This window comes from Aspergillus stella-maris, assembly GCF_047715825.1.
Source record: "Aspergillus stella-maris strain CBS 113639 unplaced genomic scaffold BDV14scaffold_21, whole genome shotgun sequence".
NCBI lineage: Eukaryota > Fungi > Ascomycota > Eurotiomycetes > Eurotiales > Aspergillaceae > Aspergillus > Aspergillus stella-maris.
The window spans coordinates 324983-339118 of NW_027396815.1; the positions used below are offsets into that span (position 1 = coordinate 324983).

The window sequence follows — 14136 nt, forward strand, 5'->3', positions numbered from 1 at the left end:
GTAGTCCAAATCGATCCAAGGCCGAGACATTCGACGGCCGTCAGTAAAGCTGACCACAGCCTATATATTGTTCTTTAGATGGCCAACTCAAATTTGCTGACAAGGAAAGAGGACTTGCTAAAACGTTTCATTAGGTACACAATGCCTGGGCACCTTAGACACGGAGTACCCCGACTTAAGCGTCAGCCTGCAGGGCCCTAAAACCAGATTTAAAGATTCAATAGGTTGTCAAGGTCATAGTCTACCTCGCGACTCTGGCTCTCCAGCGCAAGATACCCCGGCGCAACGACTTCAAGTTTCTCCGGCCAGAAATCGCGGTCTCCCCACGCGGATTCACCATCTCGGGCTGCATATCACCCAGGAGTTTGGCTAGTGGTTTGTCCAGATCAAGACTGTTCATTATATTAATGTACCAGTTAGTTAATCTACCATGGGAAAGACAAGCAGGAATCAGGAAGAAAGCAACTTCACGTATGGCTGATTCTTAACCTCTGTGTGGTCTAGCGTTGACTCATTACTTTGTTGCAGGAAGGTGGTAATGTTAGCGTCGTTTACCCTAGGGCCATTCTCAAACGCGCGGTATCCGCTCCCTGGAAGAGGCGTACGAGAAGGAGGTCAAGAATAACCCTAAATGCCGGCCCATCCTATCGGACCGGTCCGGGATAGATCCGCTCGTTTACATAAAGGAGTCCGGATTCCCCCCTGTTATTTTTAAATGAGCTCTATAAGAAAACTGAATGGGTGTGCCTTTGGGACCGTATACGAAATGCCCTTGTGGTTGTATGTCCGGTCCAGCGGAAGTGGTTGGCTGATAAAAGTATCAAGTCGCCTTTGCCGCATTGAAGGTGAGCACGATGGCTGGACACACATCATGATTTTTTGGACCAGCCTAGAGAGCAGAGAATTAGATACTGGGGTATTCCTCGTGATTTAGACGTGTTGGATCAGCGGGTAAGCTATGTTATACGTTCGTGGGAGGAGTTTCGGGAAAGTAGAGATCAGGGTTCCTCGTCCAGATCTACATGAGGGGAATGGAGAAGACAGTGCGCGAAGCAATCCAATTTGTTCTGTACATCATTTCCTGTTCCAATTTTCGGCTTGTTAAATACTAACTTGCAGTCCTCGATAGTCCCCATCTTCCTTCGTGAGTTTCCCTGCGTTTCAAGTGCTTATTAAAGAGCCATCTTTCCCCCGAGGCTCATCATTGCTCTTAGCATATTGGCTTCACCTCCACTTTCTAACTGACGTTTTTGAAACACTGCAGTATCGTTGACGATGTGGAAAGGCTGTACGCTCGGCTCGCAAACTTTCCCTCCCTCTGGAAGCTTGTTATTCAGGAAGTAATCCCTCACCGCCATACCAGTACAGACAGATGGTTGACCAAGGGACGTATGCTGTATAGAACATTAGCCATTTCCCCATATTCCGATTTTGGTGGCACGATTGACTTACCCCATACCCATCATTCCTCAAAAGCACACTCCCCTCAAATGCCTCACTGACATTCTGCGCCGACTGGAACGGAGTCGCGGGGTCATATGTATTCCCAATAAGCAATATCGGAGTTCGAGTTTTAACATGAAAGTCGCCGTTATACCGCTCCTTGGCAGACATATGCCACTGCGCACACTGCATGTTGATATGCGTGTTTACATCGCCGATAATACGACTGGCCTTATGCGCAAGTTCCATGATAGGCTCAAAGTCATCAAAGTCAGGAGTCCGAATGGTCTTGTCACCGCATTTGATTCCCTGGTTTGATTCATTCGGGAAATCTGTTGTAGCGGCCGATTTGACTGCAGCGGCATATAAACTGCGAATGTCTTCCGTAACAACCCAGAATAATGTCTCTGCTAACCCGGGCCAAGACGAAGTTTGATACAAAGCCGTGAATATTTCGCCCTTTAACGTCTCGTAGTCCATTTTGAATGACTCGCCGAGTGGGATGGGATGGTACTTTAGGGTGTCGAGGGTGCTGTAGAGGAGGGTTTCTAGGGCTGCTCTGTTGGGCGCGAGTGTTTGTAGTGGGCAGAGGGGTCCTGGGGCATCGTAGCAGGCTGAGCAGATTCCTGAAAAGACGAGGTCGGCGTCTTTGAGTTGTTCTTCGTCGCTGGTTGTGCGGAGAGGGGGCGTTAGCTATGATCGATAGTTGCTTTACTAATCGACAACAGCTGGTCCTTTACTTACTATCCGTTATAGTACTGATATGGATTGAGGACGCCGTCGAGAACAACATTGCCCATTCTGTCTGGGAACATAGCGGCGACTGTTGCACCAAGCAATGTGCCGTACGAGAAGCCTACAGAGTAGCAAACACCCGTTCGTTAGCTAAATTCGAAGTTGAATTGAGTTAGAAAAGGTTCGGCATACCCCAATAATGCAACAGCCCATCCTCTCCAAGCGCGTCAACAATCTGCATCATATCGCGTGCAATAAAGGCAGTCCCGTAGAGGTCGCCAGTCTGATTCAACTTCGCATAACATGAACCTGCCAGGTTGGACGCCGATGCCCATACCGTCGCGGGGGCTGTGTCGGATGTATTTGTCAACAGTGGTGATTCCAACGCAGCAGCACGTAGTGTATCGGTGTCATAGCACGAGAAGGGAATGGTGTTGCCGAGGCCACTGTGCGAAGGGACGAAGATTGGCATACACTCCCATGATGAAAGAAATAGCAACGGGAAAGACCGGAATTTACCGAGTATTAAACGTAACAATATCAACTTCATCTCCCAGGATAGCTTGCAACTCGCCGCCAGTATTCACCATACTTTTCAACGAGTCTTCGCCTGGTCCGCCGGGGTTGTATAGGACGGACTTTCCGCCCGGTTGCTTCGCCGGGCCGGATATCTTGGCGATGTCTAGAGTGATTGTCTTGTTTGAGGTCTTGTCTGTGTAGTCGAGTGGGACTGTGAGAGTGCCGCAGGTCATAGGGGCCGTTTGGTTTGGTGCTGGGCAGGGGCCTGTCCAGTGTATCTTGCTGGGTGACGAGGGGTAGGCTGTTGCGAGGGGTGTCAAGGCCAAAAAGCCCAATAACATGTTTGATAAGTTGTGCATATTTGTAGCAAAATCTATAGTGTACACCAGATAGGAGAGATCCAGTTGTCTGCCCAAACAAGTTTACTGTATTTCTTTGCCCTATATACCTCCCATCTTAGAAGCCACACTAAACCGCATTTGGTAGAACCAGCCGCTCCTCGTTTACAAGTCAGCACAGCCGATCATCGACAAATCAAGCTTCACTTAAGCTCTGGGTTCTATGGGGCTTGGCTGCTTAGCTTTGATACAGCCTTGTGGCTTCTCGCCACTGGCTTTCGTTTTCCGATCCTGAGACAACGCCGATCGTGGACATATCAATGCTGTATTGGAGCCGATACGCTGCATACTCTCCGCGTGGAATGCGCCACCTATGTAATCGGTGTAGATTACTCCTTCTTTCATTCCGTATACGAGGTCAAAACATGGGTAAAGCACGGCCTTGGGGCCGAGTTAACCGAGTTTTCTTTCTTTCCCTCTATTGACCATTGTGAGTTCTTGTGGAGGGTTCGTCAGAGCGGCTGATTCCTACTTTTCTTAGCAAGATCAGGGCGAGGTGGCGGTTTGTTTGCTGTGCCACACTCAGCTACGATAGCAATGTTTCTGTTTGAGGTGCGCTCCAATATACTGTATCTGATTGTGGTTTGAAGAACGCTCAAGGCTTCTAGGTCACTCGTTGAACACTAATTACTGAACTCGTGCTGCTAAACCCTAACGCGAACTCTCTTGCATAACTAGGGCTCCATAAACTCCGTGAACTGGACTCTGGCCGCAATAGGGTTCATGAGCCATCTACGTGGGTTTTTGCCGCAAGGGAACTTAGTGTCAATGCGAGTTCTTCTTCGGGTATCAGCCAAGCCTATCTACGTTATTCCTTCCAAATTCAATGTTCTTTTTTATTAGTGCCGAGACCAGTGACCGGTGAGCATCCACACATCATAAACTACGCTCTCTGGCATGATCTACATCTGGAGGATAAATAGCGCAGCCCCAAGCAACTTGACAGTGCGACTTATAAAACTTGTAGTCGTCCACTAAGGTAGAGCTTTCGTTATAATTTGATTATGCCCGTGTTGCCATGGCATGTTCCTCGAACAAATCGTCCACAACAAAACAAGATATGGATGCAATTGGACGGTGACATTTAGGATCATGATGTCGTTGAAGCCTATATATAGAAGAACGCTGAATTCAGATCATATAGTGGTAATTTCGAATTGGATTTCGGAATTTTATCATGGGTTTGTGAGTGTAGTGTCTTTCGGTGTTGGTTCACGGCCCCGCTCCAGCTACATATATTCGGACAGCATGGGTATTGAAGCGACCATGGGCAGCTTTCAACTCTCACTGACTATATACATTAAGTAGAGGAACAGAAGCACGAGAGGTTCTGTGAAGCAGAATGGACCATGTTTGATGAATTGTTTTCGATTTGTGAAGTATTAAAGTCGCGTCCCTCGAGGAGAGGTTAGGTGAGGATGGCCGCTGACCCCCTCTGAAGCTCTCACGCTTTCCTCGAGCTATCTCAAGTTTTCATATGGGCGGTGCTGTAATGGTTCTCCTGACTCTTGTGCTGTCATAGGCGCTGACGGGTTGCGGCAACAAGGTAGGACTACATGCCAGAATCATGAAATTCCAGGACAGTTCAAGATAATAATTAGACTAGGTCGGACATTCTTGTTGGAGCATAACCACCGCCTGCTAATTCATTTCCAGCTCATTACTGTAAAACCAGACTAACAAAGATTCAATTGCGCCCTCCCCTCATCCTTTGCACATTCCCCATCATCCTCTTCAATCTTAGCCGGAATAGGCTTATTCGCAAGAGGCGTCAACCTAAAGCCATGCCTCCGATCACCTACCGGGTAATCCAATGTCTGCGAATGATTCGTCACACGCTGGTCCCAGACAAGGACAGTCCCCTGCTCATACCGCACGCGACATGAAAAGTCCTGACGCTTGGCGATGTGGTCGAAGAGGAACTTCAGGATGCAGTCGGATTCTTCTTGGTCAAAGCCCACGATTTTCTTAGTATAGACGGGGTTTACATCTAAGATAGTTAGCAGGTTATACAGTTATGACGGAAAATGGGAAACGTGCAGAGCGCCTTTTCTTTTGTCACGGGGTGGACAAGGACGACTGGATGCTCGGCCTGAAGAATGCCTCGTCGCATGACCGCCTTCTCGCCGTTTTTCATCTCTTGCGTTACGCCGTCGTTGTTGCTGTGGACTGCTGTGAGTCCCTCAAGGCGCTTGCGGAACCGAGGGGATAGACTGCTGTATGCTCGAACGCTGGAGCTGATCAAAGTATCGCCACCCGCGGAAGCAGGTGACTCGAGCATCGCGATAAATGTCGTACCCGGTGGCTGTTGTTCAGCAGATTGATCCGTGTGCCATTGCACGGGGCTGCGACCAGCCCAGGATTTGCGGACGCGGAGGTCACTACATCCCCGCACCAGTCAACCTATATACCCACGACAGATGAAAGCTCGAGGGGTTGAGTACATACTCCTTATGGTCATAAATAATCATATGCTCCGCCGACCCCGCAGCCGGATGCGGCGCCCACCCGTGAACATGCAGCGGTCCAAAATGCCCAACAATTTTCTTCTGGGCTTCAAAGCCAATATCGACGAAGTCCTGGTTGCGGAAGACGAGTGCGCCTCGCTTTGCAGCGAGGAGAGCCAACTCGTCGAGTCCCTCACTTGAGAGCTTTGACAGCTGAACGCCGTGGATTTCGGTGCCGACGTGCGGCGAGAGATCGAACATTTGCGTTACATCTTTTAGAAGGTTTGGGAGGGCTGGGTCTGCGCGGTGGCCTGCATCGTGGTGGCCGAAGGAGCCGATGTCGTCAATTTTTTCGAGAGGATCGTAGAATGCTTGATGGATCGGGCTTATCAGTTTAATTGTTGTGTGGGGAATGGAAGGGAGGAGATTAGGTGGACGTACGCATGTAATCAGGATATAAGGGGGCGCCATCCTCGTTTTTGGGACGGGTGGTGAGTTTCTCGGGGCTGATGGATGGCATCTTGGTGTTTGATTCAGTAAACCGTTATCTAGAAAGCAGAATACTATCGGGGTACGAGCGCCTCGCTTGCATATTTTAAAGCATCCCAAGAGGAGCAAGGCAAGTGCGGCCAAAGGTGATACGGTTGATATCTATAGTTGGCCGCGCCTCCAATTGTTGGAGGAGTCAGGGCTTTATCGCGAGAGCGGCCAACAATCCTGCGATAAGGCACGGGATACACTCAATGGTTCTGCGAATCGAAGGAAATTTACTATCACAGCTCTTTGTGAACGCTGATAGGGACTTTGTGTAAATAAAGCGGCATACTCGGACGATCATACGTTCTTCCCTTGGTTTTACTCAATCTCATTTGTCATTACCTGGCCCTACACAGTATACCAGGATGGAGTCTACCAACTCCCTTCCCAAGGCGCCCTTGGAGAACGACAAGTCTGTCAATGGAGATGTTGAGGTCGCTTCTGCCAGGTCTACAAGCGAGTATGAGCGATTCCTGTGCCTGGAGGAGTCCTTCTCCGGTGTTGCGAGGCGCAAGCTCTTGCGAAAGCGTAAGCCTACCAACCCTTTACCTCTTCTAATTCATGGGTATTCCTAACAAATGTCCAGTGGACCTCCGCCTCCTCCCAACCCTAAGTTTCCTCTACCTCATGTGCTCCCTCGACAAGTCCAACGCCGGAAACGCCAAGGTACACCTTGACCCCCCAACCCCCATCAACCCCATGTCTGGTAGTTAACACATAATCCAGCTCTTCGGCCTCCTAGAAGACATCGGCATGAGCAGCACCCAATTCAACCTCGCTTTGATGTACTTCTTCTTCACCTACGGCCTCTGCGAGCCTCTCTCAAACATCATACTCCGTCGTCTCGGTCCCAAAATCTGGTTCCCCGTCATCGTCTGCGCATGGGGTCTTATCACAACACTAACATGCCATGTACACGACTACGGATCATTCATCGTTATCCGCTTGCTACTCGGTATGACAGAGGCTGGTTTGTACCCTGGTTCATACTTCATACTGTCCATGTGGTATACACCGAAGGAATTGGGGACAAGGATGGCGATCTTTTATGGAGCGAATACGGCGGCCGGTGCGTTCGGGGGTGTCATTGCGTATGGTGTTGGGAATTTAGATGGGAGTATGGGCTGGAGGGCTTGGAGGTGGTTGTTTTTGATTGAGGGGGTCATTACGGTTTTTGCGGGGGTTTGTTGTTTGGTTCTCCTCCCGTATGTCCTCCCTGCCTCTCTCTTACTTTAATTCTTGATACTGATTGATCTCTTTACAGACGCTTCCCGCACCAATATAAAGACCGCAAGACGTGGTGGCTTACATCCGAAGAACTTGACTATGCTCATCTCCGTGTCAAGTACGCCAATGGACCGGATACACCGACGTATACGTTCCGCTGGAGCGATGTCGTATCTGCTGCGAAGGATCGGAAGACTTATCTTATGTATGTCATGCTCTCTTCCCGTCAGCCCTACCCCATTTTCAAAGACGGTATACTAATTGTTGTTTGCAGGATGATGATGTTCTGGTGGGGCGGGTCAATCCCAACATACTCCCTCTCATATACCCTGCCTACAATGGTCAAGAACCTGGGCTATACAGCTGTCAAGGCACAAGCACTCACAACACCACCGTATATCTTCGCGACGGTTGTCTGTGTGCTTATAGGTTGGTTAAGTGATAAATACCAGAAACGGTACATCATGATCATGGTTGCCTATTCTATTGGGCTGATGTACGTCACCTCCCTCCCCTACCCCTATCCGTCCATATTGCTAATTAAAATAGCGGCATAATAATCCTATGGATAACAACCCACCATCCCTCCATTCCCGGCGCAAGCTACTTCGCCATATTCCTCGCGGCAGCCGGGTACGCCGCACAAGCACCCATAGTAGGCGCCTGGACAAGTGTCAACACACCGAACCCATCCAAGCGCGCAGCAGCGATCGGAATCCTCATGTTGTTCGGCAGTGTAGGCGGTGGTAGTATAGGCAGTAATATCTACCTTGATGAGCAGGCGCCTGTTTATCCGCTGGGATTTGGGTTTAGTGTTGGTGCGACGGTTTTGGGGGCGATGGTTCCTGCGAGTATACATTGGTGGCTTATGAGGAGGGAGAATGCGAGGAGGGAGGGGGTTGATGCACAGGAGGTTAAGGGGAGGTTCACGGCTGAGGATCTGGGGGAGATGGGGGAGGGGTCACCTTTGTTTAGGTTTACTTTGTGAGTTGAGGTCAAGTATTGGGACTGATATCCGGATTCAGGTATAGATTCCGTATTGGACGAATAGATATAATGGGTGGTTTTTGTCGACTACTCTTTCGAACAGTTGGTTCCGCCTATAGTGCTTCTTTATATCTTTCATAAATACTGGCATTGGAGCCAGGGATAATACAGTGGGAAAACAGGTTCCATGTTGAATGGCTGCTATTTTCTAGACCATCATCATTTCAGCGAATGGTCTCGGTTTCCCATCATTGAGAGATAGATGAGGCCAACATAGGATTCTGTACGCAGTCCAGCTGTTGATAGTCGCCACTGCAAGTATACATTGATGACTATTCTTCCTCTGCTCGAAGCAAATTCATGAGTTGCTATCCCCTTTTTTCCATTAGACGGCACCGAGATCAACGTCGCCAACCCACCCGTCGTTAGCGGCCAGGGTCCGGGATACATCAGGTTGGTTGATGTTGCTGAAGTCCATGCTGTTTCCTTCGTTCTGGCCACGGTCATACTTGGAATTGATCTAAAACTGACGTTCGAGCGTTGCGAGTCAACGTCAATGATTTGCACCGGTGTCCTTCCAAAGCGATGTTTGAATCAGCGATAGTGGGCGGTAGCTAGGGCTCGCCTTGCTTCCCACTCAAACTTCAAAACCAAGGTGCCTTCTGCACTGGTCTTAACACCAAAAGAAGAACTTCTTCAAGCCGGGATAGATGATAGAGAAGTTGAGACGTGACATCTATTGCATCCCCGCGGCGGAACTCCCAGTCCCGACATGGCAGGGTCGCGCTTCCCTTACAGATGGTGACCACGGTCTCTTCCCCCTCCTAACATCAAGAAGAATGAAATCCTCCTCAAACTTCCTCTGGGATCCCCTCTTTGTTTGCCTCGACAATATGTCATGTGTGTCATACTATTGGCCCGGCAAGACATTCCCCGGATGTCGACCCCGCGTGCCAAAGCCAGTTAAAAGTAGGCCTGGTATCACCCCGCACGCCAACATCGCCGTCATACAAAGCTCCGAGTTAATCAACTTTGTCCTCGAAGCGTACATTTCAAGTGAGTTTATTTCTCCCTTGCCCATCTGTCCTGTCGTCGTCATGTTACTCGGCTTCCCAGACGAAATCCTCCTCTTGATATCCGACGAACTTGAGGCCGAGGCAGACCTCAGCGCCCTCAGCAGAACGCATCCCTTGCTGTACTGTCTGCTCTCGGATATCCTACATCGAAATAATGTTCGCTACTTCGGTAGTTCTGCTCTCTCCTGGGCTGTGAGACACAATCGAGTGGACACGATTGAACGATTACTGCACTTTGGAGCGGATGTCAACCTCGTTGGAAAGGACAATCTATGCCTCCTGGAAATCGCAGCCTGTGAGGGACAGACAGCAGCGGCTGAGCTTCTCTTAAGAAAGGGTGCAGTTTTCCGCGGTTCAAAGGGTCAGCCGTCGCCGCCGGTATGCGCGGCTGCAACGATGGGAAATACAGAAGTTCTCAAGGTACTAATAGCTTGGGAAGAGACCCAGGAGCCCAGCAGCACCCCAGACCATGTGCTGCATCCAGGATATTCTTCCTACCTCTTTAAGCAGCTCTTTGTGCCGGATGACTCTGGGTCCTACCCTTTGTCGACAAGCTATACAGTTCCGCTATTCCTAGCAATAGCTGGGGCACACGATACTACAGCAGAATTCCTCATCCAGCATCCAAAGATCGATCTGAACTATCGCGACAGAGACCAACGCGTACCTCTCCACTGGGCGATATCCCATGGCCGGGACAGAATCATATCTGCTCTTATTACCCAAGGTGCCGATCCAAACATCCCTTACCCTGATGGACGAACACCCCTTCAAGCGGTCGTTGGCGACCGCCATGGTCGAATCGCCAGCTTGCTACTGGGATTCGACTCGGTAGATCCAAACTGTTGTTCACAGAATGGACATCCGGTACCTCTTGCCCTAGCTTTGTGGGGGGGCAGCATGACATACCCACGATAATTGCGCTTCTGAAGAGGCCAGATTTAGACCTCGATTGCGAGCTCCCATACAACGGTACAATTCAACAATGTGTTCTACAAATGAAAAATCCCGAGGTGCTGAGCGCATTCCTGGCCCGCCGTTACGAAGGGCGCGTTGGCTCCAAGAATGAGAAGATCAATGACGCACTATTTGATGCCGCGGATTTTGGGCATTGGACTAATTGACACTTTCCTCGCCAATGGCACACACCCGACTATTAAAGATAGAGGGCGTCGGATACCCCGTTGTATAGCTGCTCGCTTTAGCAACAAGGACGCCTTCGATCGGTTCCTGCAAACCGGAAAAGTCAAGATCGATGCCACAGACTACATGGGCTGGACACCACTCTTCTGGACCTGTTTTTCCAACCAGCCAAAGATGGTCAAGGAATCTACTGGATCTCGGAGCGAACCCTAATAGTCGCGATATACAGGGCGCAACTCCGCTGTTGTATACCGTGAAGGCGTTTAACTGTCACCGGATATCGCGCCCCAAGGATCCCTCCACTCGCGCTGTCACAGAATAGTACGTCCTGAATTTCCCAAGCAGGAACACTATTCCTGTACTCCTGGAACACGGGGCAGACCCATTTGTTGACGACGGTGCCGGGTGAATCATCATGACGCATGGGTTCAAGGCACAAGACCAGCGGGTGGCATAGGATTTAATGCGTCACGCTCGCAGGACCAGTCAATGGGACAAAGCCGAGGAGTCTGGAGATCAATATCACCAGTCTTGGAAGAGGACTCTTGTTCTGTTCAAGCAGAGGGCAATATCAACTTAGAGGAGGAATTTGTGATTCTTTGAGGATTCCGTCGAAGTATTTCTGTAGGCTCCGACTTTCAGTGATATGCAGCAGTATCTGTTTTGAGTGGTTTGATCTCGAATTATTATTACCATTATGGACCGAAATTAATTTGATCTATACACCAGCCCCTTTAGCCCCTTGAATCGTCCTACAGTATGTCCAAGATTTTGAATGTTGCGGGCGACCTGTAGACACTTATCACCTCAAAATTGTTCGCTTGTCGAATGCCCGCGATCATTTGGTATCTGCCCTCCTCTCTTGCTATCCCTCTCGCGGCGGGGTCGGGGTCGAGTTTATGTGTAACCCCCCTCTTGCCCTCCTTGCTCTTTCCATACCCCCATGGTCTCGTTGGAAAACCATTATAGAGCTGAGTCCCATGTCAATGTTCTGCGAGTCCTCGACTAAACCATTCCCTTGTACCCTGAGAGCTAGGTTTGGATCACTCGGCGATTCGATGTCGTAGCCGAGCTTGGGGGACCGTCCAATCTACCGCAGATGCTACCGTTTAGAGTAACGGCGAGACCAGGATTGCGCCGGTGCCAGTCACGTATATTTCTGATTCATTTGCACAATGTGTGTTGAACATCACGGGGTTTCACGAGGAGAGACCGGCATTCTGCGCCTTGACAAATTCATCAATTGCGGCTTCGACGTCCCGGCGACGAAAACCCGGTGAGCGGCCGAGACAGATAGCGCTTCTTACCAGTTCTAGAAATACAAGTCAGTCTTTGTGTTATAGGTGATGATATGGGTATGAAACGTACTCTGCATCAACCTCGCAACACCACTCGCCCCTTTATCCTTCTGACAAGCCTCCAAATCACCCACAGGAGGAACGTAAGCCGGGAACACCACCCCCCGTTCTAACAAATACCCCTGTAAATCACCCAAATCAAACCAAACATCCTCAACATCCTCCCTATCAAGCTCCACAAAACGCGAAACATCCTCCTCAACAAGAGGCGGCGGTTTACTCCTCGCCGTCGGAAAAGGATGGTCCACGTTCCCCCTTGTCGCATAATGCGTCCCTGCCCCTCCCACGCGAAAAAAGGGAATATGGTCCCAGTGCTCGAGAGATTTGTGTCCTGCTTTAGCGAGAAGCCAGTCTTTGAAATAGGAGGCTACGAAGGAACGGGGCATTAGGCTTAGCAATATGCGGAAAGGCCGCTCGAGGCGTTTTTGCGGGATGGATGGGTTCGCGGTTACCAGGTAGGCTTGGTAGCTGCATGTTATGTGTAGACGGTCGATGAATTCGGGGATGGGCATTGTTGAGGGGGGTGGTGGGGGAGAAGAGGAGGATGAGGAGGTTGGTGTTGATGCTGATGCTGACGTGAGGAGTTTGTTGCTTTGTCGTGGGTTTGAGCCAGAAAGGTCGTGCATCTGATAGTCTGTGTCTGAGTAGGGGAGGACAGGTAATGCTAGGCATGCCTGGACTGTATTCCCCAGCGGCTTGAGCAGTTCTGGGTGAGAGTCGAGTGCACCCGACCGGACGAGGTCATCGCCGAAGGAGATTACCGATGTGCTCATTTGTTTGACGGCCGTTTCGAGCTGGTTGATGCGCTCCTTCAACTGGGAGACGTTGGCCTCTTTGCGGGAGCGGTATGCTCGCTGGGCCATGCGGACTTGGGTGCGGCGGCGCTAGTACTGTTAGAATTGCGCGTCCAGAAGATAGGATGAACTACTTACCTCCTCAGGATTAACACTGGCATCCTCGATCAGTTTCCGTGGTCGTCCACGCTTCCTCGCTGGTTCAGCAAGCTTAGAGGCACGATTCTTGGTTGTACTGGAAAGAGCCGAGGCATCTGGATTCCCGCTCCCACCGACCCCATCATACCGCACCAGCCCACCATACAACGAGTCAGAGTCTGTCGAGCTATGCTCCAAACTACTCTGCCCATGAAACTGTGGATCCTGGAACTTCGGAATCGGATACGAAGAAGCGGAGAGCAGCAGATCGAGATCAACATCCAGCTGCGGCTGGGAGTCCTCAGCTGGCCATGTCTCCGCTGCGCGGTGTGGTTGGGATGATGGTTCCCATGGGGCTGGAAAGAGGGAATCTGTTGGGTCTGTAGTCAATGCCCAATTTAGGCTCGAGTAGAATTCAGTCTCCATGGTATCTTTGGCTCTTGATTGTCTGATGGAGTCGCAGTGGGAATGGATCTTGTTGGGAGTCTGGGGTGATGGATGGACCCCGATTTGTCAGCATTCACTTTCTTTGTTCAGCCGCTTGATACATTATTTGTCAGCATTCTGTGCATTGTGCATCATCTGCATAATTATCACGACCTTGTCCTTAATATGATGTTTCCAGATACCTTCATTGAATAATTACTTTAGACTGAAGATAGCCTGGTGTTATTCTTTTTCTGCCTACGAAGTTTGAGCGACTCCGCGTGAACAACCAATGGACGTTGTTTCCGAGTGACCAATAACCTGATATATATATCTTTAAGGCCCTTCGTCCAACTCAGCGCAAATCCGTCCCTACCTTGCAAGGAAGAGAGCGTTAACACCTTCACTTCAAAGACGTTGTTGGTTCGACACCTAGAACAAGTTGCAAGATCATAGGAGGCGACGTTTGACGTTTGACGATCATTAGGAGTTTGGATGTCAGCTTGAACCCCTGCCACAGGAAGAACAAATAGATTGCTTATGGACTCGGTACCAGGTATAAGTACAGTCTGTTAATGCAGAATATTGCAATATCTTTCCTACATTCTGGTCCAACGTAATGTTGTATTTGAGTTCAAGTCACCATGAAAAATAGTCAACGAGGCTTTTACGTAGAAGGGCGAAATCCACGTAATCAGTCTCCCAGACTCGATAACTAAGTGGTATGGAATTAATCAAATCCACTCTACTCCAGGACAAAAAAACGGGAAGTATACTCCTGCAAATGTCCTCAGGATCTCAGCCTTAATAAAGAGCTGTGCATAACCCCGGCAATCTCCCCAACTTGCCCGAATAGGATGTTGGAGAAGTTGGAGACTGCCCCAGTCTCGATAAGACTAGCGACCAAG

The 14136-nt window shown here is 49.8% G+C and overlaps 5 protein-coding genes across 5 annotated transcripts; 2 read left to right on the forward strand and 3 right to left on the reverse strand.

Moving 5' to 3' along the window:
- Positions 1-1172: 1172 nt before the first annotated feature.
- BDV14DRAFT_199305 (alpha/beta hydrolase) lies at positions 1173-3038 on the reverse strand (the record flags this gene model as incomplete). The annotated part of the gene is made up of 5 exons (XM_073773216.1): positions 1173-1394; positions 1453-2110; positions 2188-2299; positions 2371-2624; positions 2698-3038. 5 exons carry the CDS (start codon positions 3036-3038, stop codon positions 1173-1175), a joined length of 1587 nt encoding a protein of 528 aa, XP_073629135.1.
- Positions 3039-4771: 1733 nt separating this feature from the next.
- On the reverse strand, positions 4772-6062 carry BDV14DRAFT_189192 (TauD/TfdA dioxygenase family protein; the record flags this gene model as incomplete). The annotated part of the gene is made up of 4 exons (XM_073771163.1): positions 4772-5085; positions 5118-5476; positions 5544-5913; positions 5984-6062. The coding sequence occupies 4 exons, from the start codon at positions 6060-6062 to the stop codon at positions 4772-4774; spliced, it is 1122 nt and encodes a 373-aa protein (XP_073629136.1).
- A 382-nt stretch (positions 6063-6444) lies between these two features.
- On the forward strand, positions 6445-8294 carry BDV14DRAFT_199307 (major facilitator superfamily domain-containing protein; the record flags this gene model as incomplete). Its single annotated transcript, XM_073773217.1, has 6 exons — positions 6445-6607; positions 6666-6745; positions 6806-7284; positions 7344-7511; positions 7581-7802; positions 7856-8294. 6 exons carry the CDS (start codon positions 6445-6447, stop codon positions 8292-8294), a joined length of 1551 nt encoding a protein of 516 aa, XP_073629137.1.
- Positions 8295-9186: 892 nt separating this feature from the next.
- On the forward strand, positions 9187-10287 carry BDV14DRAFT_199308 (ankyrin repeat domain-containing protein; the record flags this gene model as incomplete). The annotated part of the gene is made up of 1 exon (XM_073773218.1): positions 9187-10287. The coding sequence occupies one exon, from the start codon at positions 9187-9189 to the stop codon at positions 10285-10287; it is 1101 nt and encodes a 366-aa protein (XP_073629138.1).
- Positions 10288-11059: 772 nt separating this feature from the next.
- BDV14DRAFT_171695 (bZIP transcription factor) lies at positions 11060-13256 on the reverse strand. Its single transcript, XM_073768455.1, has 3 exons — positions 12803-13256; positions 11881-12754; positions 11060-11824 (listed from the first exon to the last, which is right to left on the reverse strand). Exons 1-3 carry the CDS (start codon positions 13226-13228, stop codon positions 11712-11714), a joined length of 1413 nt encoding a protein of 470 aa, XP_073629139.1. The 5' UTR covers positions 13229-13256; the 3' UTR covers positions 11060-11711.
- Between the last annotated feature and the right edge of the window lie 880 nt (positions 13257-14136).